Below are 25913 nucleotides of genomic sequence, written 5' to 3'. Positions count from 1 at the left end.
ATCTGTCTGTCTGTGTGTATATGTGTGTATATCTGTCTGTCTGTGTGTATCTCTGTCTGTCTGTGTGTATATCTCTGTCTGTCTATGTGTATATGTGTGTATCTCTGTCTGTGTGTGTGTATATGTGTGTATCTCTGTCTGTCTGTGTGTATATGTGTGTATATCTGTCTGTCTGTGTGTATATGTGTGTATATCTGTCTGTCTGTGTGTATCTCTGTCTGTCTGTGTGTATATGTGTGTATCTCTGTCTGTGTGTGTGTATATGTGTGTATCTCTGTCTGTCTGTGTGTATATGTGTGTATCTCTGTCTGTGTGTGTGTATATGTGTGTATATCTGTCTGTCTGTGTGTATCTCTGTCTGTCTGTGTGTATATGTGTGTATCTCTGTCTGTCTGTGTGTATCTCTGTCTGTGTGTGTGTATATGTGTGTATCTCTGTCTGTCTGTGTGTATATGTGTGTATCTCTGTCTGTCTGTGTGTATATGTGTGTATCTCTGTCTGTCTGTGTGTATCTCTGTCTGTCTGTGTGTATGTGTGTGTCACTGTCTGTCTGTCTGTGTGTATATGTGTGTATCTCTGTCTGTCTGTGTGTATATGTGTGTATCTCTGTCTGTGTGTATATGTGTGTATGTCTGTCTGTCTGTGTGTATATGTGTGTATCTCTGTCTGTCTGTGTGTATATGTGTGTATCTCTGTCTGTCTGTGTGTATCTCTGTCTGTCTGTGTGTATATGTGTGTATCTCTGTCTGTCTGTGTGTATATGTGTGTGTGTGTGTATCTCTGTCTGTCTGTGTGTATATGTGTGTATCTCTGTCTGTCTGTGTGTATATGTGTGTATCTCTGTCTGTCTGTGTGTATCTCTGTCTGTCTGTCTGTGTGTATATGTGTGTATCTCTGTCTGTCTGTGTGTATATGTGTGTATCTCTGTCTGTCTGTGTGTATATGTGTGTGTCACTGTCTGTCTGTCTGTGTGTATATGTGTGTATCTCTGTCTGTCTGTGTGTATATGTGTGTATATCTGTCTGTCTGTGTGTATCTCTGTCTGTCTGTGTGTATATGTGTGTATCTCTGTCTGTCTGTGTGTATATGTGTGTGTCACTGTCTGTCTGTGTGTATATGTGTGTATCTCTGTCTGTCTGTGTGTATATGTGTGTATCTCTGTCTGTCTGTGTGTATCTCTGTCTGTCTGTGTGTATCTCTGTCTGTCTGTGTGTATATGTGTGTCACTGTCTGTCTGTCTGTGTGTATATGTGTGTATCTCTGTCTGTCTGTGTGTATATCTCTGTCTGTCTGTGTGTATCTCTGTCTGTCTGTGTGTATCTCTGTCTGTCTGTGTGTATCTCTGTCTGTCTGTGTGTATCTCTGTCTGTCTGTGTGTATCTCTGTCTGTCTGTGTGTATCTCTGTCTGTCTGTGTGTATATGTGTGTGTATCTCTGTCTGTCTGTGTGTATGTGTGTGTGTATCTCTGTCTGTCTGTCTGTATGTGTGTGTATCTCTGTCTGTCTGTGTGTATATGTGTGTCACTGTCTGTCTGTCTGTGTGTATATGTGTGTATCTCTGTCTGTCTGTGTGTATCTCTGTCTGTCTGTGTGTATCTCTGTCTGTCTGTGTGTATCTCTGTCTGTCTGTGTGTATCTCTGTCTGTCTGTGTGTATCTCTGTCTGTCTGTGTGTATATGTGTGTGTATCTCTGTCTGTCTGTGTGTATGTGTGTGTGTATCTCTGTCTGTCTGTCTGTATGTGTGTGTATCTCTGTCTGTCTGTGTGTATATGTGTGTATCTCTGTCTGTCTGTGTGTATATGTGTGTGTCACTGTCTGTCTGTGTGTATATGTGTGTATCTCTGTCTGTCTGTGTGTATATGTGTGTATCTCTGTCTGTCTGTGTGTATATGTGTGTGTCACTGTCTGTCTGTCTGTGTGTATATGTGTGTATCTCTGTCTGTGTGTATCTCTGTCTGTCTGTCTGTGTGTGTATATGTGTGTATCTCTGTCTGTCTGTGTGTATATGTGTGTATCTCTGTCTGTCTGTGTGTATATGTGTGTGTATCTCTGTCTGTCTGTGTGTATGTGTGTGTATCTCTGTCTGTCTGTGTGTATCTCTGTCTGTCTGTCTGTGTGTATGTGTGTGTATCTCTGTCTGTGTGTGTGTATATGTGTGTATCTCTGTCTGTCTGTGTGTATCTCTGTCTGTCTGTGTGTGTGTGTATCTCTGTCTGTCTGTGTGTATATGTGTGTATCTCTGTCTGTCTGTGTGTATCTCTGTCTGTCTGTCTGTGTGTATGTGTGTGTATCTCTGTCTGTCTGTGTGTATATGTGTGTATATCTGTCTGTCTGTGTGTATATGTGTGTATATCTGTCTGTCTGTGTGTATCTCTGTCTGTCTGTGTGTATATGTGTGTATCTCTGTCTGTGTGTGTGTATATGTGTGTATATCTGTCTGTGTGTGTGTGTATCTCTGTCTGTCTGTGTGTATATGTGTGTATCTCTGTCTGTCTGTGTGTATCTCTGTCTGTCTGTCTGTGTGTATGTGTGTGTATCTCTGTCTGTCTGTGTGTATGTGTGTGTATCTCTGTCTGTCTGTGTGTATATGTGTGTATCTCTGTCTGTGTGTGTGTATATGTGTGTATATCTGTCTGTCTGTGTGTATCTCTGTCTGTCTGTGTGTATATGTGTGTATCTCTGTCTGTCTGTGTGTATATGTGTGTGTCACTGTCTGTCTGTGTGTATATGTGTGTATCTCTGTCTGTCTGTGTGTATATGTGTGTATCTCTGTCTGTCTGTGTGTATATGTGTGTGTCACTGTCTGTCTGTCTGTGTGTATATGTGTGTATCTCTGTCTGTCTGTGTGTATCTCTGTCTGTCTGTCTGTGTGTATGTGTGTGTATCTCTGTCTGTGTGTGTGTATATGTGTGTATCTCTGTCTGTCTGTGTGTATCTCTGTCTGTCTGTCTGTGTGTATGTGTGTGTATCTCTGTCTGTGTGTGTGTATATGTGTGTATCTCTGTCTGTCTGTGTGTATCTCTGTCTGTCTGTGTGTGTGTGTATCTCTGTCTGTCTGTGTGTATATGTGTGTATCTCTGTCTGTCTGTGTGTATCTCTGTCTGTCTGTCTGTGTGTATGTGTGTGTATCTCTGTCTGTCTGTGTGTATATGTGTGTATATCTGTCTGTCTGTGTGTATCTCTGTCTGTCTGTGTGTGTGTGTATCTCTGTCTGTCTGTGTGTATATGTGTGTATCTCTGTCTGTCTGTGTGTATCTCTGTCTGTCTGTCTGTGTGTATGTGTGTGTATCTCTGTCTGTCTGTGTGTATATGTGTGTATATCTGTCTGTCTGTGTGTATATGTGTGTATATCTGTCTGTCTGTGTGTATCTCTGTCTGTCTGTGTGTATATGTGTGTATCTCTGTCTGTGTGTGTGTATATGTGTGTATATCTGTCTGTGTGTGTGTGTATCTCTGTCTGTCTGTGTGTATATGTGTGTATCTCTGTCTGTCTGTGTGTATCTCTGTCTGTCTGTCTGTGTGTATGTGTGTGTATCTCTGTCTGTCTGTGTGTATGTGTGTGTATCTCTGTCTGTCTGTGTGTATATGTGTGTATCTCTGTCTGTGTGTGTGTATATGTGTGTATATCTGTCTGTCTGTGTGTATCTCTGTCTGTCTGTGTGTATATGTGTGTATCTCTGTCTGTCTGTGTGTATATGTGTGTATATCTGTCTGTCTGTGTGTATCTCTGTCTGTCTGTGTGTATATGTGTGTATCTCTGTCTGTCTGTGTGTATATGTGTGTGTCACTGTCTGTCTGTGTGTATATGTGTGTATCTCTGTCTGTCTGTGTGTATATGTGTGTATCTCTGTCTGTCTGTGTGTATATGTGTGTGTCACTGTCTGTCTGTCTGTGTGTATATGTGTGTATCTCTGTCTGTCTGTGTGTATCTCTGTCTGTCTGTCTGTGTGTATGTGTGTGTATCTCTGTCTGTGTGTGTGTATATGTGTGTATCTCTGTCTGTCTGTGTGTATCTCTGTCTGTCTGTCTGTGTGTATGTGTGTGTATCTCTGTCTGTGTGTGTGTATATGTGTGTATCTCTGTCTGTCTGTGTGTATCTCTGTCTGTCTGTGTGTGTGTGTATCTCTGTCTGTCTGTGTGTATATGTGTGTATCTCTGTCTGTCTGTGTGTATCTCTGTCTGTCTGTCTGTGTGTATGTGTGTGTATCTCTGTCTGTCTGTGTGTATGTGTGTGTATCTCTGTCTGTCTGTGTGTATATGTGTGTATATCTGTCTGTCTGTGTGTATATGTGTGTATATCTGTCTGTCTGTGTGTATCTCTGTCTGTCTGTGTGTATATGTGTGTATCTCTGTCTGTGTGTGTGTATATGTGTGTATATCTGTCTGTCTGTGTGTATCTCTGTCTGTCTGTGTGTATATGTGTGTATCTCTGTCTGTCTGTGTGTATATGTGTGTGTATCTGTCTGTCTGTGTGTATCTCTGTCTGTCTGTGTGTATATGTGTGTATCTCTGTCTGTCTGTGTGTATATGTGTGTATCACTGTCTGTCTGTCTGTGTGTATATCTGTCTGTCTGTGTGTATCTCTGTCTGTGTGTGTGTATATGTGTGTATCACTGTCTGTCTGTGTGTATGTGTGTGTATCTCTGTCTGTCTGTGTGTATATGTGTGTATCTCTGTCTGTCTGTGTGTATATGTGTGTATCTCTGTCTGTCTGTGTGTATATGTGTGTATCTCTGTCTGTCTGTGTGCATCTCTGTCTGTCTGTGTGTATATGTGTGTATGTCTGTCTGTCTGTGTGTATATGTGTGTATCTCTGTCTGTCTGTGTGTATATGTGTGTATCTCTGTCTGTCTGTGTGTATATGTGTGTCACTGTCTGTCTGTCTGTGTGTATATGTGTATCTCTGTCTGTCTGTGTGTATCTCTGTCTGTCTGTGTGTATATGTGTGTGTATCTCTGTCTGTCTGTGTGTATGTGTGTGTATCTCTGTCTGTCTGTGTGTATATGTGTGTATCTCTGTCTGTCTGTCTGTATGTGTGTGTATCTCTGTCTGTCTGTGTGTATATGTGTGTATCTCTGTCTGTCTGTGTGTATATGTGTGTATCTCTGTCTGTCTGTGTGTATATGTGTGTATCTCTGTCTGTCTGTGTGTGTGTATATCTCTGTCTGTCTGTGTGTATCTCTGTCTGTCTGTGTGTATATGTGTGTGTCACTGTCTGTCTGTGTGTATATGTGTGTGTCACTGTCTGTCTGTCTGTCTGTGTGTATATGTGTGTATCTCTGTCTGTCTGTGTGTATCTCTGTCTGTCTGTGTGTATATGTGTGTCACTGTCTGTCTGTCTGTGTGTATATGTGTGTATCTCTGTCTGTCTGTGTGTATATGTGTGTATCTCTGTCTGTCTGTGTGTATATGTGTGTATCACTGTCTGTCTGTGTGTATATGTGTGTATATCTGTCTGTCTGTGTGTATCTCTGTCTGTCTGTGTGTATATGTGTGTATCTCTGTCTGTCTGTGTGTATCTCTGTCTGTCTGTGTGTATATGTGTGTATCTCTGTCTGTGTGTGTGTATGTGTGTGTATCTCTGTCTGTCTGTGTGTATATGTGTGTATCTCTGTCTGTCTGTCTGTCTGTGTGTATCTCTGTCTGTCTGTGTGTATATGTGTGTATCTCTGTCTGTCTGTGTGTATCTCTGTCTGTCTGTGTGTATATGTGTGTATCTCTGTCTGTGTGTGTGTATATGTGTGTATCTCTGTCTGTCTGTGTGTATATGTGTGTATCTCTGTCTGTCTGTGTGTATATGTGTGTATCTCTGTCTGTCTGTGTGTATATGTGTGTATCACTGTCTGTCTGTCTGTGTGTATATGTGTGTATATCTGTCTGTCTGTGTGTATCTCTGTCTGTGTGTGTGTATATGTGTGTATCACTGTCTGTCTGTGTGTATGTGTGTGTATCTCTGTCTGTCTGTGTGTATATGTGTGTATCTCTGTCTGTCTGTGTGTATATGTGTGTATCTCTGTCTGTCTGTGTGTATCTCTGTCTGTCTGTGTGTATGTGTGTGTATCTCTGTCTGTCTGTGTGTATATGTGTGTATCTCTGTCTGTCTGTGTGTATATGTGTGTATCTCTGTCTGTCTGTGTGTATATGTGTATATCTCTGTCTGTCTGTGTGTATATGTGTGTATCACTGTCTGTCTGTGTGTATCTCTGTCTGTCTGTGTGTATCTCTGTCTGTCTGTGTGTATATGTGTGTATCTCTGTCTGTCTGTGTGTATCTCTGTCTATGTGTGTGTATATGTGTGTATCACTGTCTGTCTGTGTGTATGTGTGTGTATCTCTGTCTGTCTGTGTGTATATGTGTGTATCTCTGTCTGTCTGTGTGTATGTGTGTGTATCTCTGTCTGTCTGTGTGTATATGTGTGTATCTCTGTCTGTGTGTGTGTATATGTGTGTATATCTGTCTGTCTGTGTGTATCTCTGTCTGTCTGTGTGTATATGTGTGTATCTCTGTCTGTCTGTGTGTATATGTGTGTATATCTGTCTGTCTGTGTGTATCTCTGTCTGTCTGTGTGTATATGTGTGTATCTCTGTCTGTCTGTGTGTATATGTGTGTGTCACTGTCTGTCTGTGTGTATATGTGTGTATCTCTGTCTGTCTGTGTGTATATGTGTGTATCTCTGTCTGTCTGTGTGTATATGTGTGTGTCACTGTCTGTCTGTCTGTGTGTATATGTGTGTATCTCTGTCTGTCTGTGTGTATCTCTGTCTGTCTGTCTGTGTGTATGTGTGTGTATCTCTGTCTGTGTGTGTGTATATGTGTGTATCTCTGTCTGTCTGTGTGTATCTCTGTCTGTCTGTCTGTGTGTATGTGTGTGTATCTCTGTCTGTGTGTGTGTATATGTGTGTATCTCTGTCTGTCTGTGTGTATCTCTGTCTGTCTGTGTGTGTGTGTATCTCTGTCTGTCTGTGTGTATATGTGTGTATCTCTGTCTGTCTGTGTGTATCTCTGTCTGTCTGTCTGTGTGTATGTGTGTGTATCTCTGTCTGTCTGTGTGTATGTGTGTGTATCTCTGTCTGTCTGTGTGTATATGTGTGTATATCTGTCTGTCTGTGTGTATATGTGTGTATATCTGTCTGTCTGTGTGTATCTCTGTCTGTCTGTGTGTATATGTGTGTATCTCTGTCTGTGTGTGTGTATATGTGTGTATATCTGTCTGTCTGTGTGTATCTCTGTCTGTCTGTGTGTATATGTGTGTATCTCTGTCTGTCTGTGTGTATATGTGTGTGTATCTGTCTGTCTGTGTGTATCTCTGTCTGTCTGTGTGTATATGTGTGTATCTCTGTCTGTCTGTGTGTATATGTGTGTATCACTGTCTGTCTGTCTGTGTGTATATCTGTCTGTCTGTGTGTATCTCTGTCTGTGTGTGTGTATATGTGTGTATCACTGTCTGTCTGTGTGTATGTGTGTGTATCTCTGTCTGTCTGTGTGTATATGTGTGTATCTCTGTCTGTCTGTGTGTATATGTGTGTATCTCTGTCTGTCTGTGTGTATATGTGTGTATCTCTGTCTGTCTGTGTGCATCTCTGTCTGTCTGTGTGTATATGTGTGTATGTCTGTCTGTCTGTGTGTATATGTGTGTATCTCTGTCTGTCTGTGTGTATATGTGTGTATCTCTGTCTGTCTGTGTGTATATGTGTGTCACTGTCTGTCTGTCTGTGTGTATATGTGTATCTCTGTCTGTCTGTGTGTATCTCTGTCTGTCTGTGTGTATATGTGTGTGTATCTCTGTCTGTCTGTGTGTATGTGTGTGTATCTCTGTCTGTCTGTGTGTATATGTGTGTATCTCTGTCTGTCTGTCTGTATGTGTGTGTATCTCTGTCTGTCTGTGTGTATATGTGTGTATCTCTGTCTGTCTGTGTGTATATGTGTGTATCTCTGTCTGTCTGTGTGTATATGTGTGTATCTCTGTCTGTCTGTGTGTGTGTATATCTCTGTCTGTCTGTGTGTATCTCTGTCTGTCTGTGTGTATATGTGTGTGTCACTGTCTGTCTGTGTGTATATGTGTGTGTCACTGTCTGTCTGTCTGTCTGTGTGTATATGTGTGTATCTCTGTCTGTCTGTGTGTATCTCTGTCTGTCTGTGTGTATATGTGTGTATCTCTGTCTGTCTGTGTGTATATGTGTGTATCTCTGTCTGTCTGTGTGTATATGTGTGTATCACTGTCTGTCTGTGTGTATATGTGTGTATATCTGTCTGTCTGTGTGTATCTCTGTCTGTCTGTGTGTATATGTGTGTATCTCTGTCTGTCTGTGTGTATCTCTGTCTGTCTGTGTGTATATGTGTGTATCTCTGTCTGTGTGTGTGTATGTGTGTGTATCTCTGTCTGTCTGTGTGTATATGTGTGTATCTCTGTCTGTCTGTCTGTCTGTGTGTATCTCTGTCTGTCTGTGTGTATATGTGTGTATCTCTGTCTGTCTGTGTGTATCTCTGTCTGTCTGTGTGTATATGTGTGTATCTCTGTCTGTGTGTGTGTATATGTGTGTATCTCTGTCTGTCTGTGTGTATATGTGTGTATCTCTGTCTGTCTGTGTGTATATGTGTGTATCTCTGTCTGTCTGTGTGTATATGTGTGTATCACTGTCTGTCTGTCTGTGTGTATATGTGTGTATATCTGTCTGTCTGTGTGTATCTCTGTCTGTGTGTGTGTATATGTGTGTATCACTGTCTGTCTGTGTGTATGTGTGTGTATCTCTGTCTGTCTGTGTGTATATGTGTGTATCTCTGTCTGTCTGTGTGTATATGTGTGTATCTCTGTCTGTCTGTGTGTATCTCTGTCTGTCTGTGTGTATGTGTGTGTATCTCTGTCTGTCTGTGTGTATATGTGTGTATCTCTGTCTGTCTGTGTGTATATGTGTGTATCTCTGTCTGTCTGTGTGTATATGTGTATATCTCTGTCTGTCTGTGTGTATATGTGTGTATCACTGTCTGTCTGTGTGTATCTCTGTCTGTCTGTGTGTATCTCTGTCTGTCTGTGTGTATATGTGTGTATCTCTGTCTGTCTGTGTGTATCTCTGTCTGTGTGTGTGTATATGTGTGTATCACTGTCTGTCTGTGTGTATGTGTGTGTATCTCTGTCTGTCTGTGTGTATATGTGTGTATCTCTGTCTGTCTGTGTGTATATGTGTGTATCTCTGTCTGTCTGTGTGTATCTCTGTCTGTCTGTGTGTATCTCTGTCTGTCTGTGTGTATGTGTGTGTATCTCTGTCTGTCTGTGTGTATATGTGTGTATCTCTGTCTGTCTGTGTGTATATGTGTGTGTGTGTGTATCTCTGTCTGTCTGTGTGTATATGTGTGTATCTCTGTCTGTCTGTGTGTATATGTGTGTATCTCTGTCTGTCTGTGTGTATCTCTGTCTGTCTGTCTGTGTGTATATGTGTGTATCTCTGTCTGTCTGTGTGTATATGTGTGTATCTCTGTCTGTCTGTGTGTATATGTGTGTGTCACTGTCTGTCTGTCTGTGTGTATATGTGTGTATCTCTGTCTGTCTGTGTGTATCTCTGTCTGTCTGTGTGTATCTCTGTCTGTCTGTGTGTATCTCTGTCTGTCTGTGTGTATATGTGTGTCACTGTCTGTCTGTCTGTCTGTGTGTATATGTGTGTATCTCTGTCTGTCTGTGTGTATATCTCTGTCTGTCTGTGTGTATCTCTGTCTGTCTGTGTGTATCTCTGTCTGTCTGTGTGTATCTCTGTCTGTCTGTGTGTATCTCTGTCTGTCTGTGTGTATCTCTGTCTGTCTGTGTGTATCTCTGTCTGTCTGTGTGTATATGTGTGTGTATCTCTGTCTGTCTGTGTGTATGTGTGTGTGTATCTCTGTCTGTCTGTCTGTATGTGTGTGTATCTCTGTCTGTCTGTGTGTATATGTGTGTCACTGTCTGTCTGTCTGTGTGTATATGTGTGTATCTCTGTCTGTCTGTGTGTATCTCTGTCTGTCTGTGTGTATCTCTGTCTGTCTGTGTGTATCTCTGTCTGTCTGTGTGTATCTCTGTCTGTCTGTGTGTATCTCTGTCTGTCTGTGTGTATATGTGTGTGTATCTCTGTCTGTCTGTGTGTATGTGTGTGTGTATCTCTGTCTGTCTGTCTGTATGTGTGTGTATCTCTGTCTGTCTGTGTGTATATGTGTGTATCTCTGTCTGTCTGTGTGTATATGTGTGTGTCACTGTCTGTCTGTGTGTATATGTGTGTATCTCTGTCTGTCTGTGTGTATATGTGTGTATCTCTGTCTGTCTGTGTGTATATGTGTGTGTCACTGTCTGTCTGTCTGTGTGTATATGTGTGTATCTCTGTCTGTGTGTATCTCTGTCTGTCTGTCTGTGTGTATGTGTGTGTATCTCTGTCTGTGTGTGTGTATATGTGTGTATCTCTGTCTGTCTGTGTGTATCTCTGTCTGTCTGTCTGTGTGTATGTGTGTGTATCTCTGTCTGTGTGTGTGTATATGTGTGTATCTCTGTCTGTCTGTGTGTATCTCTGTCTGTCTGTGTGTGTGTGTATCTCTGTCTGTCTGTGTGTATATGTGTGTATCTCTGTCTGTCTGTGTGTATCTCTGTCTGTCTGTCTGTGTGTATGTGTGTGTATCTCTGTCTGTCTGTGTGTATATGTGTGTATATCTGTCTGTCTGTGTGTATATGTGTGTATATCTGTCTGTCTGTGTGTATCTCTGTCTGTCTGTGTGTATATGTGTGTATCTCTGTCTGTGTGTGTGTATATGTGTGTATATCTGTCTGTGTGTATATGTGTGTATCTCTGTCTGTCTGTGTGTATATGTGTGTATCTCTGTCTGTCTGTGTGTATCTCTGTCTGTCTGTCTGTGTGTATGTGTGTGTATCTCTGTCTGTCTGTGTGTATGTGTGTGTATCTCTGTCTGTCTGTGTGTATATGTGTGTATCTCTGTCTGTGTGTGTGTATATGTGTGTATATCTGTCTGTCTGTGTGTATCTCTGTCTGTCTGTGTGTATATGTGTGTATCTCTGTCTGTCTGTGTGTATATGTGTGTATATCTGTCTGTCTGTGTGTATCTCTGTCTGTCTGTGTGTATATGTGTGTATCTCTGTCTGTCTGTGTGTATATGTGTGTGTCACTGTCTGTCTGTGTGTATATGTGTGTATCTCTGTCTGTCTGTGTGTATATGTGTGTATCTCTGTCTGTCTGTGTGTATATGTGTGTGTCACTGTCTGTCTGTCTGTGTGTATATGTGTGTATCTCTGTCTATCTGTGTGTATCTCTGTCTGTCTGTCTGTGTGTATGTGTGTGTATCTCTGTCTGTGTGTGTGTATATGTGTGTATCTCTGTCTGTCTGTGTGTATCTCTGTCTGTCTGTCTGTGTGTATGTGTGTGTATCTCTGTCTGTGTGTGTGTATATGTGTGTATCTCTGTCTGTCTGTGTGTATCTCTGTCTGTCTGTGTGTGTGTGTATCTCTGTCTGTCTGTGTGTATATGTGTGTATCTCTGTCTGTCTGTGTGTATCTCTGTCTGTCTGTCTGTGTGTATGTGTGTGTATCTCTGTCTGTCTGTGTGTATGTGTGTGTATCTCTGTCTGTCTGTGTGTATATGTGTGTATATCTGTCTGTCTGTGTGTATATGTGTGTATATCTGTCTGTCTGTGTGTATCTCTGTCTGTCTGTGTGTATATGTGTGTATCTCTGTCTGTGTGTGTGTATATGTGTGTATATCTGTCTGTCTGTGTGTATCTCTGTCTGTCTGTGTGTATATGTGTGTATCTCTGTCTGTCTGTGTGTATATGTGTGTGTATCTGTCTGTCTGTGTGTATCTCTGTCTGTCTGTGTGTATATGTGTGTATCTCTGTCTGTCTGTGTGTATATGTGTGTATCACTGTCTGTCTGTCTGTGTGGATATCTGTCTGTCTGTGTGTATCTCTGTCTGTGTGTGTGTATATGTGTGTATCACTGTCTGTCTGTGTGTATGTGTGTGTATCTCTGTCTGTCTGTGTGTATATGTGTGTATCTCTGTCTGTCTGTGTGTATATGTGTGTATCTCTGTCTGTCTGTGTGTATATGTGTGTATCTCTGTCTGTCTGTGTGCATCTCTGTCTGTCTGTGTGTATATGTGTGTATGTCTGTCTGTCTGTGTGTATATGTGTGTATCTCTGTCTGTCTGTGTGTATATGTGTGTATCTCTGTCTGTCTGTGTGTATATGTGTGTCACTGTCTGTCTGTCTGTGTGTATATGTGTATCTCTGTCTGTCTGTGTGTATCTCTGTCTGTCTGTGTGTATATGTGTGTGTATCTCTGTCTGTCTGTGTGTATGTGTGTGTATCTCTGTCTGTCTGTGTGTATATGTGTGTATCTCTGTCTGTCTGTCTGTATGTGTGTGTATCTCTGTCTGTCTGTGTGTATATGTGTGTATCTCTGTCTGTCTGTGTGTATATGTGTGTATCTCTGTCTGTCTGTGTGTATATGTGTGTATCTCTGTCTGTCTGTGTGTGTGTATATCTCTGTCTGTCTGTGTGTATCTCTGTCTGTCTGTGTGTATATGTGTGTGTCACTGTCTGTCTGTGTGTATATGTGTGTGTCACTGTCTGTCTGTCTGTCTGTGTGTATATGTGTGTATCTCTGTCTGTCTGTGTGTATCTCTGTCTGTCTGTGTGTATATGTGTGTCACTGTATGTCTGTCTGTGTGTATATGTGTGTATCTCTGTCTGTCTGTGTGTATATGTGTGTATCTCTGTCTGTCTGTGTGTATATGTGTGTATCACTGTCTGTCTGTGTGTATATGTGTGTATATCTGTCTGTCTGTGTGTATCTCTGTCTGTCTGTGTGTATATGTGTGTATCTCTGTCTGTCTGTGTGTATCTCTGTCTGTCTGTGTGTATATGTGTGTATCTCTGTCTGTGTGTGTGTATGTGTGTGTATCTCTGTCTGTCTGTGTGTATATGTGTGTATCTCTGTCTGTCTGTCTGTCTGTGTGTATCTCTGTCTGTCTGTGTGTATATGTGTGTATCTCTGTCTGTCTGTGTGTATCTCTGTCTGTCTGTGTGTATATGTGTGTATCTCTGTCTGTGTGTGTGTATATGTGTGTATCTCTGTCTGTCTGTGTGTATATGTGTGTATCTCTGTCTGTCTGTGTGTATATGTGTGTATCTCTGTCTGTCTGTGTGTATATGTGTGTATCACTGTCTGTCTGTCTGTGTGTATATGTGTGTATATCTGTCTGTCTGTGTGTATCTCTGTCTGTGTGTGTGTATATGTGTGTATCACTGTCTGTCTGTGTGTATGTGTGTGTATCTCTGTCTGTCTGTGTGTATATGTGTGTATCTCTGTCTGTCTGTGTGTATATGTGTGTATCTCTGTCTGTCTGTGTGTATCTATGTCTGTCTGTGTGTATGTGTGTGTATCTCTGTCTGTCTGTGTGTATATGTGTGTATCTCTGTCTGTCTGTGTGTATATGTGTGTATCTCTGTCTGTCTGTGTGTATATGTGTATATCTCTGTCTGTCTGTGTGTATATGTGTGTATCACTGTCTGTCTGTGTGTATCTCTGTCTGTCTGTGTGTATCTCTGTCTGTCTGTGTGTATATGTGTGTATCTCTGTCTGTCTGTGTGTATCTCTGTCTGTGTGTGTGTATATGTGTGTATCACTGTCTGTCTGTGTGTATGTGTGTGTATCTCTGTCTGTCTGTGTGTATATGTGTGTATCTCTGTCTGTCTGTGTGTATATGTGTGTATCTCTGTCTGTCTGTGTGTATCTCTGTCTGTCTGTGTGTATCTCTGTCTGTCTGTGTGTATCTCTGTCTGTCTGTGTGTATATGTGTGTATCTCTGTCTGTCTGTCTGTATGTGTGTGTATCTCTGTCTGTCTGTGTGTATATGTGTGTATCTCTGTCTGTCTGTGTGTATATGTGTGTATCTCTGTCTGTCTGTGTGTATATGTGTGTATCTCTGTCTGTCTGTCTGTATGTGTGTGTATCTCTGTCTGTCTGTGTATATATGTGTGTGTCACTGTCTGTCTGTGTGTATATGTGTGTATCTCTGTCTGTCTGTGTGTGTGTATATGTGTGTATCTCTGTCTGTCTGTGTGTATATGTGTGTATCTCTGTCTGTCTGTGTGTGTGTATATCTCTGTCTGTCTGTGTGTATCTCTGTCTGTCTGTGTGTATATGTGTGTGTCACTGTCTGTCTGTGTGTATATGTGTGTATCTCTGTCTGTCTGTGTGTATATGTGTGTATCTCTGTCTGTCTGTGTGTGTCTGTGTGTATCTCTGTCTGTCTGTGTGTATCTCTGTCTGTCTGTGTGTATATGTGTGTATCTCTGTCTGTCTGTGTGTGTATGTGTGTATCACTGTCTGTCTGTGTGTATATGTGTGTATCTCTGTCTGTCTGTGTGTATCTCTGTCTGTGTGTGTGTATATGTGTGTATCACTGTCTGTCTGTGTGTATGTGTGTGTATCTCTGTCTGTCTGTGTGTATATGTGTGTATCTCTGTCTGTCTGTGTGTATCTCTGTCTGTGTGTGTGTATATGTGTGTATCACTGTCTGTCTGTGTGTATGTGTGTGTATCTCTGTCTGTCTGTGTGTATGTGTGTGTATCTCTGTCTGTCTGTGTGTATATGTGTGTATCTCTGTCTGTCTGTGTGTATCTCTGTCTGTCTGTGTGTATATGTGTGTATCTCTGTCTGTCTGTGTGTATCTCTGTCTGTCTGTGTGTATGTGTGTGTATCTCTGTCTGTCTGTGTGTATATGTGTGTATCTCTGTCTGTCTGTGTGTATATGTGTGTATCTCTGTCTGTCTGTGTGTATCTCTGTCTGTCTGTGTGTATATGTGTGTATCTCTGTCTGTCTGTGTGTATCTCTGTCTGTCTGTGTGTATATGTGTGTCACTGTCTGTCTGTCTGTGTGTATATGTGTGTATCTCTGTCTGTCTGTGTGTATATGTGTGTATCTCTGTCTGTCTGTGTGTATATGTGTGTATCACTGTCTGTCTGTCTGTGTGTATATGTGTGTATCTCTGTCTGTCTGTGTGTATCTCTGTCTGTCTGTGTGTATATGTGTGTATCTCTGTCTGTCTGTGTGTATATGTGTGTATATCTGTCTGTCTGTGTGTATCTCTGTCTGTCTGTGTGTATATGTGTGTATCTCTGTCTGTGTGTGTGTATATGTGTGTATCTCTGTCTGTCTGTGTGTATATGTGTGTATCTCTGTCTGTCTGTGTGTATATGTGTGTATCTCTGTCTGTCTGTGTGTATATGTGTGTATCACTGTCTGTCTGTCTGTGTGTATATGTGTGTATATCTGTCTGTCTGTGTGTATCTCTGTCTGTCTGTGTGTGTCTGTGTGTATCTCTGTCTGTCTGTGTGTATCTCTGTCTGTCTGTGTGTATATGTGTGTATCTCTGTCTGTCTGTGTGTATCTCTGTCTGTGTGTGTGTATATGTGTGTATCACTGTCTGTCTGTGTGTATGTGTGTGTATCTCTGTCTGTCTGTGTGTATATGTGTGTATCTCTGTCTGTCTGTGTGTATATGTGTGTATCTCTGTCTGTCTGTGTGTATCTCTGTCTGTCTGTGTGTATATGTGTATATCTCTGTCTGTCTGTGTGTATCTCTGTCTGTGTGTGTGTATATGTGTGTATCACTGTCTGTCTGTGTGTATGTGTGTGTATCTCTGTCTGTCTGTGTGTATATGTGTGTATCTCTGTCTGTCTGTGTGTATCTCTGTCTGTCTGTGTGTATCTCTGTCTGTCTGTGTGTATCTCTGTCTGTGTGTGTGTATATGTGTGTATCTCTGTCTGTCTGTGTGTATATGTGTGTATCTCTGTCTGTCTGTGTGTATCTCTGTCTGTCTGTGTGTGTCTGTGTGTATCTCTGTCTGTCTGTGTGTATCTCTGTCTGTCTGTGTGTATATGTGTGTATCTCTGTCTGTCTGTGTGTATCTCTGTCTGTGTGTGTGTATATGTGTGTATCACTGTCTGTCTGTGTGTATGTGTGTGTATCTCTGTCTGTCTGTGTGTATATGTGTGTATCTCTGTCTGTCTGTGTGTATATGTGTGTATCTCTGTCTGTCTGTGTGTATCTCTGTCTGTCTGTGTGTATCTCTGTCTGTCTGTGTGTATATGTGTGTATCTCTGTCTGTCTGTGTGTATCTCTGTCTGTCTGTGTGTATATGTGTGTATCTCTGTCTGTCTGTGTGTATATGTGTGTATCTCTGTCTGTCTGTGTGTATCTCTGTCTGTCTGTGTGTATATGTGTGTATCTCTGTCTGTCTGTGTGTGTCTGTGTGTATCTCTGTCTGTCTGTGTGTATCTCTGTCTGTCTGTGTGTATATGTGTGTATCTCTGTCTGTCTGTGTGTGTATGTGTGTATCACTGTCTGTCTGTGTGTATATGTGTGTATCTCTGTCTGTCTGTGTGTATCTCTGTCTGTGTGTGTGTATATGTGTGTATCACTGTCTGTCTGTGTGTATGTGTGTGTATCTCTGTCTGTCTGTGTGTATATGTGTGTATCTCTGTCTGTCTGTGTGTATCTCTGTCTGTGTGTGTGTATATGTGTGTATCACTGTCTGTCTGTGTGTATGTGTGTGTATCTCTGTCTGTCTGTGTGTATGTGTGTGTATCTCTGTCTGTCTGTGTGTATATGTGTGTATCTCTGTCTGTCTGTGTGTATCTCTGTCTGTCTGTGTGTATATGTGTGTATCTCTGTCTGTCTGTGTGTATCTCTGTCTGTCTGTGTGTATGTGTGTGTATCTCTGTCTGTCTGTGTGTATATGTGTGTATCTCTGTCTGTCTGTGTGTATATGTGTGTATCTCTGTCTGTCTGTGTGTATCTCTGTCTGTCTGTGTGTATATGTGTGTATCTCTGTCTGTCTGTGTGTGTGTGAGTAATGTGTGTTTCACCATTCTCCCGAGGTCCAGTCCCTCTCCTGATCCACACCAGAGAAAGACAAAGGAACGCAGTGCTGATATCTCCTCTATCTCCAGCTTCATTATCTAGAGGGAGAGAGAGAAGGGGGGAAGAGAGGAGGGGAGAGAGAGAGGAGGGGAGAGAGAGAAGAGGGGAGAGAGAGAGAGAGAGAGAAGAGGGGAGAGATAGAGGAGAGGAGGGGAGAGAGGAGGGGAGAGAGGGAGGGGGGAGAGAGGAGGGGGAGAGAGAGAGGAGAGGGAGGGAGAGAGAGAAGAGGGAGAGAGAGAGAGGAGGGAGAGAGAGAGAGGAGAGAGAAGAGGGAGAGAGAGAGAAGAGGGGAGAGAGAAGAGGGGGGAGAGAGAGAGAGGGGGGAGGGAGAGAGAGAGAGAGGGGAGGGAGAGAGAGAGAGGAGGGGGGAGAGAGAGAAGGGGGAGAGAGAGGAGGGGAGAGAGAGAGGGGAGGGGAGAGAGAGAGAAGGGGGGAGAGAGAGGAGGGGAGAGAGAGAAGGGGGGAGAGAGAGGAGGGGGGAGAGAGAAGGGGGGAGAGAGAGAGGGGGGAGAGAGAGAGGGGGGAGAGAGAGAGAGGGGGGAGAGAGAGGAGGGGAGAGAGAGAGGGGAGAGAGAGAGGAGGGGAGAGAGAGGAGGGGAGAGAGAGAGGGAGGGGAGAGAGAGGAGGGGGAGAGAGGGGGGAGAGAGAGGAGGGGAGAGAGAGGGCAGAGAGAGGAGGGGAGAGAGAGGAGGGGAGAGAGAGGGGGGAGAGAGAGGAGGGGAGAGAGAGGGGAGAGAGAGGAGGGGAGAGAGAGGAGGGGAGAGAGAAGAGGGGAGAGAGAGGAGGGGAGAGAGAGGAGGGGAGAGAGAGGGGGAGAGAGAGGAGGGGAGAGAGAGGGGCAGAGAGAGGAGGGGAGAGAGAGGGGCAGAGAGAAAATGACATAAGCATAAACAGAAAGCTGATTTAATAAACAGATTATATTTAATATCTTCATATTTAATAAACAGATTATATTTAATATCTTCATATTTAATAAACAGATTATATTTAATATCTTCATATTTAATAAATATAGCTTCTATTTAATATCTCCATATTTAATAAACAGATTATATTTAATATCTTCATATTTAATAAACAGATTATATTTAATATCTTCATATTTAATAAACAGATTATTTTTAATATCTTCATATTTAATAAATATAGCTTCTATTTAATATCTCCATATTTAATAAACAGATTATATTTAATATCTTCATATTTAATAAACATAGCTTCTATTTAATATCTTCATATTTAATAAACATAGCTTCTATTTAATATCTTCATATTTAATAAACACAGCTTCAACAACATATATTCCCCCCCCCAAAATAACCCCCATTTCTTGCGACCCTGCCCCACCCCAAATCAAACAACAACCTTTTATAACCTGTATATAATCTGTACTCATCATTTTCTGTTCCCATACAATTTACACAGTAACTCACATCATCCCAGTATCGTTGGGTGTGAGGTATTCCTGACTCCCTGTAGTATCCCCCCAACAGTAACTCACGTCATCCCAGTCCCAGTATCGTTGGGTGTGTGGTATTCCTGACTCCCTGTAGTATCCCCCCCTCCCCCAGTAACTCACGTCATCCCAGTCCCAGTATCGTTGGGTGTGAGGTATTCCTGACTCCCTGTAGTATCCCCCCAACAGTAACTCACGTCATCCCAGTCCCAGTATCGTTGGGTGTGTGGTATTCCTGACTCCCTGTAGTATCCCCCCAACAGTAACTCACGTCATCCCAGTCCCAGTATCGTTGGGTGTGTGGTATTCCTGACTCCCTGTAGTATCCCCCCCAACAGTAACTCACGTCATCCCAGTCCCAGTATCGTTGGGTGTGAGGTATTCCTGACTCCCTGTAGTATCCCCCCCCAACAGTAACTCACGTCATCCCAGTCCCAGTATCGTTGGGTGTGTGGTATTCCTGACTCCCTGTAGTATCCCCCCTCCCCCAGTAACTCACGTCATCCCAGTCCCAGTATCGTTGGGTGTGTGGTATTCCTGACTCCCTGTAGTATCCCCCCCAACAGTAACTCACGTCATCCCAGTCCCAGTATCGTTGGGTGTGTGGTATTCCTGACTCCCCTGTAGTATCCCCCCCCAACAGTAACTCACGTCATCCCAGTCCCATTATCGTTGGGTGTGTGGTATTCCTGACTCCCTGTAGTATCCCCCCAACAGTAACTCACGTCATCCCAGTCCCAGTATCGTTGGGTGTGTGGTATTCCTGACTCCCTGTAGTATCCCCCCCCCCCCAGTAACTCACGTCATCCCAGTCCCAGTATCGTTGGGTGTGTGGTATTCCTGACTCCCTGTAGTATCCCCCCCCAACAGTAACTCACGTCATCCCAGTCCCAGTATCGTTGGGTGTGTGGTATTCCTGACTCCCTGTAGTATCCCCCCTCCCCCAGTAACTCACGTCATCATAGTCCCAGTATCGTTGGGTGTGTGGTATTCCTGACTCCCTGTAGTATCCCCCCCCCCCCCCAGTAACTCACATCATCCCAGTCCCAGTATCGTTGGGTGTGAGGTATTCCTGACTCCCTGTAGTATCCCCCCTCCCCCAGTAACTCACGTCATCCCAGTCCCAGTATCGTTGGGTGTGTGGTATTCCTGACTCCCTGTAGTATCCCCCCCAAACAGTAACTCACGTCATCCCAGTCCCAGTATCGTTGGGTGTGTGGTATTCCTGACTCCCTGTAGTATCCCCCCAAACAGTAACTCACGTCATCCCAGTCCCATTATCGTTGGGTGTGGTATTCCTGACTCCCTGTAGTATCCCCCCCAACAGTAACTCACGTCATCCCAGTCCCAGTATCGTTGGGTGTGTGGTATTCCTGACTCCCTGTAGTATCCCCCCCAACAGTAACTCACGTCATCCCAGTCCCATTATCGTTGGGTGTGTGGTATTCCTGACTCCCTGTAGTATCCCCCCCCCCCCTCCCCCAGTAACTCACGTCATCCCAGTCCCAGTATCGTTGGGTGTGTGGTATTCCTGACTCCCTGTAGTATCCCCCCCCCCCCAGTAACTCACGTCATCCCAGTCCCAGTATCGTTGGGTGTGTGGTATTCCTGACTCCCTGTAGTATCCCCCCCCAACAGTAACTCACGTCATCATAGTCCCATTATCGTTGGGTGTGTGGTATTCCTGACTCCCTGTAGTATCCCCCCCTCCCCCAGTAACTCACATCATCCCAGTCCCAGTATCGTTGGGTGTGAGGTATTCCTGACTCCCTGTAGTATCCCCCCCCTCCCCCAGTAACTCACGTCATCCCAGTCCCAGTATCGTTGGGTGTGTGGTATTCCTGACTCCCTGTAGTATCCCCCCAAACAGTAACTCACGTCATCCCAGTCCCAGTATCGTTGGGTGTGTGGTATTCCTGACTCCCTGTAGTATCCCCCCAACAGTAACTCACGTCATCCCAATTCCAGTATCGTTCGGTGTGAGGTATTCCTGACTCCCTGTAGTATCCCCCCCAACAGTAACTCACGTCATCCCAGTCCCAGTATCGTTGGGTGTGAGGTATTCCTGACTCCCTGTAGTATCCCCTCCCCCAGTAACTCACGTCATCCCAGTCCCAGTATCGTTGGGTGTGTGGTATTCCTGACTCCCTGTAGTATCCCCCCAACAGTAACTCACGTCATCCCAGTCCCATTATCGTTGGGTGTGTGGTATTCCTGACTCCCTGTAGTATCCCCTCCCCCAGTAACTCACGTCATCCCAGTCCCAGTAGCGTTGGGTGTGAGGTATTCCTGACTCCCTGTAGTATCCCCCCCTCCCCCAGTAACTCACGTCATCCCAGTCCCAGTATCGTTGGGTGTGTGGTATTCCTGACTCCCTGTAGTATCCCCCCCCCCCCCAGTAACTCACGTCATCCCAGTCCCAGTATCGTTGGGTGTGAGGTATTCCTGACTCCCTGTAGTACCCCCCAACAGTAACTCACGTCATCCCAGTCCCAGTATCGTTGGGTGTGTGGTATTCCTGACTCCCTGTAGTATCCCCCCCCAACAGTAACTCACGTCATCCCAGTCCCAGTATCGTTGGGTGTGTGGTATTCCTGACTCCCTGTAGTATCCCCCCCCAACAGTAACTCACGTCATCCCAGTCCCAGTATCGTTGGGTGTGTGGTATTCCTGACTCCCTGTAGTATCCCCCCCCCCCCCAGTAACTCACGTCATCCCAGTCCCAGTATCGTTGGGTGTGTGGTATTCCTGACTCCCTGTAGTATCCCCCCAACAGTAACTCACGTCATCCCAGTCCCAGTATCGTTGGGTGTGTGGTATTCCTGACTCCCTGTAGTATCCCCCCCAACAGTAACTCACGTCATCCCAGTCCCAGTATCGTTGGGTGTGAGGTATTCCTGACTCCCTGTAGTATCCCCCCCAACAGTAACTCACGTCATCCCAGTCCCAGTATCGTTGGGTGTGTGGTATTCCTGACTCCCTGTAGTATCCCCCCCAACAGTAACTCACGTCATCCCAGTCCCAGTATCGTTGGGTGTGAGGTATTCCTGACTCCCTGTAGTATCCCCCCCCCCCCCCCAGTAACTCACGTCATCCCAGTCCCAGTATCGTTGGGTGTGAGGTATTCCTGACTCCCTGTAGTATCCCCCCCAACAGTAACTCACGTCATCCCAGTCCCAGTAGCGTTGGGTGTGAGGTATTCCTGACTCCCTGTAGTATCCCCCCAACAGTAACTCACGTCATCCCAGTCCCAGTATCGTTGGGTGTGTGGTATTCCTGACTCCCTGTAGTATCCCCCCCAACAGTAACTCACGTCATCCCAATTCCAGTATCGTTGGGTGTGTGGTATTCCTGACTCCCTGTAGTATCCCCCCAACAGTAACTCACGTCATCCCAGTCCCAGTATCGTTGGGTGTGAGGTATTCCTGACTCCCTGTAGTATCCCCCCGGGTGTGAGGCCTCCGTAGTATCCCCCCTCCCCCAGTAACTCACGTCATCCCAGTCCCAGTATCGTTGGGTGTGAGGTATTCCTGACTCTCTGTAGTATCCCCCCCCAACAGTAACTCACGTCATCCCAGTCCCAGTATCGTTGGGTGTGTGGTATTCCTGACTCCCTGTAGTATCCCCCCAACAGTAACTCACGTCATCCCAGTCCCAGTATCGTTGGGTGTGAGGTATTCCTGACTCCCTGTAGTATCCCCCCCCAACAGTAACTCACGTCATCCCAGTCCCAGTATCGTTGGGTGTGAGGTATTCCTGACTCCCTGTAGTATCCCCCCTCCCCCAGTAACTCACGTCATCCCAGTCCCAGTATCGTTGGGTGTGTGGTATTCCTGACTCTCTGTAGTATCCCCCCCCCCCCCCAGTAACTCACGTCATCCCAGTCCCAGTATCGTTGGGTGTGTGGTATTCCTGACTCCCCTGTAGTATCCCCCCCCAACAGTAACTCACGTCATCCCAGTCCCAGTATCGTTGGGTGTGTGGTATTCCTGACTCCCTGTAGTATCCCCCCCAACAGTAACTCACGTCATCCCAGTCCCAGTATCGTTGGGTGTGTGGTATTCCTGACTCCCTGTAGTATCCCCCCCCAACAGTAACTCACGTCATCCCAGTCCCAGTATCGTTGGGTGTGTGGTATTCCTGACTCCCTGTAGTATCCCCCCCCCCAACAGTAACTCACGTCATCCCAATTCCAGTATCGTTCGGTGTGAGGTATTCCTGACTCCCTGTAGTATTCCTCTAGTGGAGGCTCCAGCAGGATCACATCAAACTTACACTTCAGATCACGTAGGTCAAAGTGCTCTGGGTCCGCCTGCAGATACCTACACACACACGTTGGTCATTTAGCAGAGAGACTTATCCAGAGAGACTTACAGTTAGTACATTCATCTTCAGATAGCTAGGTGGGACCACCACATATCCCAGTAGTTAGTACATTCATCTTCAGATAGCTAGGTCGGACCACCACATATCCCAGTAGTTAGTACATTCATCTTCAGATAGCTAGGTGGGACCACCCCATATCTCAGTAGTTAGTACATTCATCTTCAGATAGCTAGGTGGGACCACCACATATCTCAGTAGTTAGTACATTCATCTTCAGATAGCTAGGTGGGACCACCACATATCTCAGTAGTTAGTACATTCATCTTCAGATAGCTAGGTGGGACCACCACATATCTCAGTAGTTAGTGCATTCATCTTCAGATAGCTAGGTGGGACCACCACATATCTCAGTAGTTAGTACATTCATCTTCAGATAGCTAGGTGGGACCACCACATATCTCAGTAGTTAGTACATTCATAGTCAGTACACGTTTCCTCAATAAAGTACATTTACATTTTAGTCATTTAGCAGACGCTCTTATCCAGAGCGACTTAAAAGAGCAATTAGGGTTAAGTGCCTTGCTCAAGGGCACATCGACAGATTTTTCACCTAGTCGGCTCTTACCCACTAAGCTACCTTTGAGGCACAGTGTCCAGTCTCTTTGTAATATAAATGGTTTGAGGCACAGTGTCCAGTCTCTTTGTAATATAAATGGTTTGAGGCACAGTGTCCAGTCTCTTTGTAATATAAATGGTTTGAGGCACAGTGTCCAGTCTCTTTGTAATATAAATGGTTTGAGGCACAGTGTCCAGTCTCTTTGTAATATAAATGGTTTGAGGCACAGTGTCCAGTCTCTTTGTAATATAAATGGTTTGAGGTACAGTGTCCAGTCTCTTTGTAATATAAATGGTTTGAGGCACAGTGTCCAGTCTCTTTGTAATATAAATGGTTTGAGGCACAGTGTCCAGTTTCTTTGTAATATAAATGGTTTGAGGCACAGTGTCCAGTCTCTTTGTAATATAAATGGTTTGAGGTACAGTGTCCAGTCTCTTTGTAATATAAATGGTTTGAGGCACAGTGTCCAGTCTCTTTGTAATATAAATGGTTTGAGGCACAGTGTCCAGTCTCTTTGTAATATAAATGGTTTGAGGCACAGTGTCCAGTCTCTTTGTAATATAAATGGTTTGAGGCACAGTGTCCAGTCTCTTTGTAATATAAATGGTTTGACAGTGTCCAGTCTCTTTGTAATATAAATGGTTTGAGGTACAGTGTCCAGTCTCTTTGTAATATAAATGGTTTGAGGCACAGTGTCCAGTCTCTTTGTAATATAAATGGTTTGAGGCACAGTGTCCAGTCTCTTTGTAATATAAATGGTTTGAGGCACAGTGTCCAGTCTCTTTGTAATATAAATGGTTTGAGGCACAGTGTCCAGTCTCTTTGTAATATAAATGGTTTGAGGCACAGTGTCCAGTCTCTTTGTAATATAAATGGTTTGAGGCACAGTGTCCAGTCTCTTTGTAATATAAATGGTTTGACAGTGTCCAGTCTCTTTGTAATATAAATGGTTTGAGGTAGTGTCCAGTCTCTTTGTAATATAAATGGTTTGAGGCACAGTGTCCAGTCTCTTTGTAATATAAATGGTTTGAGGCACAGTGTCCAGTCTCTTTGTAATATAAATGGTTTGACAGTGTCCAGTCTCTTTGTAATATAAATGGTTTGAGGCACAGTGTCCAGTCTCTTTGTAATATAAATGGTTTGAGGCACAGTGTCCAGTCTCTTTGTAATATAAATGGTTTGAGGCACAGTGTCCAGTCTCTTTGTAATATAAATGGTTTGAGGCACAGTGTCCAGTCTCTTTGTAATATAAATGGTTTGACAGTGTCCAGTCTCTTTGTAATATAAATGGTTTGAGGTACAGTGTCCAGTCTCTTTGTAATATAAATGGTTTGACAGTGTCCAGTCTCTTTGTAATATAAATGGTTTGAGGTACAGTGTCCAGTCTCTTTGTAATATAAATGGTTTGAGGCACAGTGTCCAGTCTCTTTGTAATATAAATGGTTTGAGGCACAGTGTCCAATCTCTTTGTAATATAAATGGTTTGAGGTACAGTGTCCAGTCTCTTTGTAATATAAATGGTTTGAGGTGATGTATATTGGGAGGAGACGTACAAGGGGGGGTGTGACGTACATGGGGGGGGGTTCGGCAGGCAGCGGTTAAGAGTGTTGGGCCAGTAACCGAAAGTTCGCTGGTTCGAATCCCCGAGCAGACTAGGTGAATAATCTGTTGATGCGCCCATAACCCTAACAGCTCCTGATGGCTCTGGACCAGGCCTTCTGCTCTGGACCAGGCCTTCTGCTCTGGACCAGGCCTTCTGCTCTGGACCAGGCCTTCTGCTCTGGACCAGGCCTTCTGCTCTGGACCAGGCCTTCTGCTCTGGACCAGGCCTTCTGCTCTGGACCAGGCCTTCTGCTCTGGACCAGGCCTTCTGCTCTGGACCAGGCCTTCTGCTCTGGACCAGGCCTTCTGCTCTGGACCAGGCCTTCTGCTAGATGACTGCCATGGAAACCCTGTGACGTACATGGGAGGGGTGTTGGTGGTGGAGATCAGCTCATCCTTCAGTCTGATCAGCTCTCTGAGTTTAGGATACTCTTCAAACCTGTCAGCCAGACCTGAAACACACACACACAGGTTACACACACAGGTTACACACACAGGTTACACAGGAACACACAGATTACACACAGGTTACACATAAACACACAGATTACACAGGAACACACAGATTACACATAAACACACAGGTTACACATAAACACACAGGTTACACATAAACACACAGATTACACACACAGCTTACACATAAACACACAGATTACACACACAGATTACACATAAACACACAGATTACACAGGAACACACAGATTACACATAAACACACAGGTTACACATAAACACACAGGTTACACATAAACACACAGATTACACACACACAGCTTACACATAAACACACAGATTACACACACAGGTTACACACACACACACACAGTGTCTTACCGACGTCTCTGATGAAGTTCTGTGGTCGATGTCCGGTGTCGACAAAGTGTTGACAGTAGTCATTATGGGGGTTCAGACTCTGGGTACCCTGATACAGACAGACAGACAGACAGAGACATACAGTTA

General features: G+C 44.1%; 1 protein-coding gene across 1 annotated transcript in view; it reads right to left on the bottom strand.

Annotated features, from left to right (window-relative positions):
* Positions 1-25913, bottom strand: part of mettl14 (methyltransferase 14, N6-adenosine-methyltransferase subun) — a 59481-nt gene that overhangs the window by 22271 nt on the left and 11297 nt on the right. Inside the window, exons 5-8 of the mRNA XM_045213899.1 lie at positions 25788-25875; positions 25311-25401; positions 22586-22727; positions 16895-16987 (exon numbers count right to left, since the gene is read on the bottom strand). Coding sequence (XP_045069834.1) covers positions 16895-16987; positions 22586-22727; positions 25311-25401; positions 25788-25875 — 414 coding nt within the window. The remainder of the gene's footprint in view (positions 1-16894; positions 16988-22585; positions 22728-25310; positions 25402-25787; positions 25876-25913) is intronic.

Source organism: Coregonus clupeaformis, unplaced genomic scaffold (genome assembly GCF_020615455.1).
Source record: "Coregonus clupeaformis isolate EN_2021a unplaced genomic scaffold, ASM2061545v1 scaf0170, whole genome shotgun sequence".
NCBI lineage: Eukaryota > Metazoa > Chordata > Actinopteri > Salmoniformes > Salmonidae > Coregonus > Coregonus clupeaformis.
Note: the sequence above shows the minus strand (reverse complement) of the source record. Positions and strands in the feature narration are given on the sequence as shown.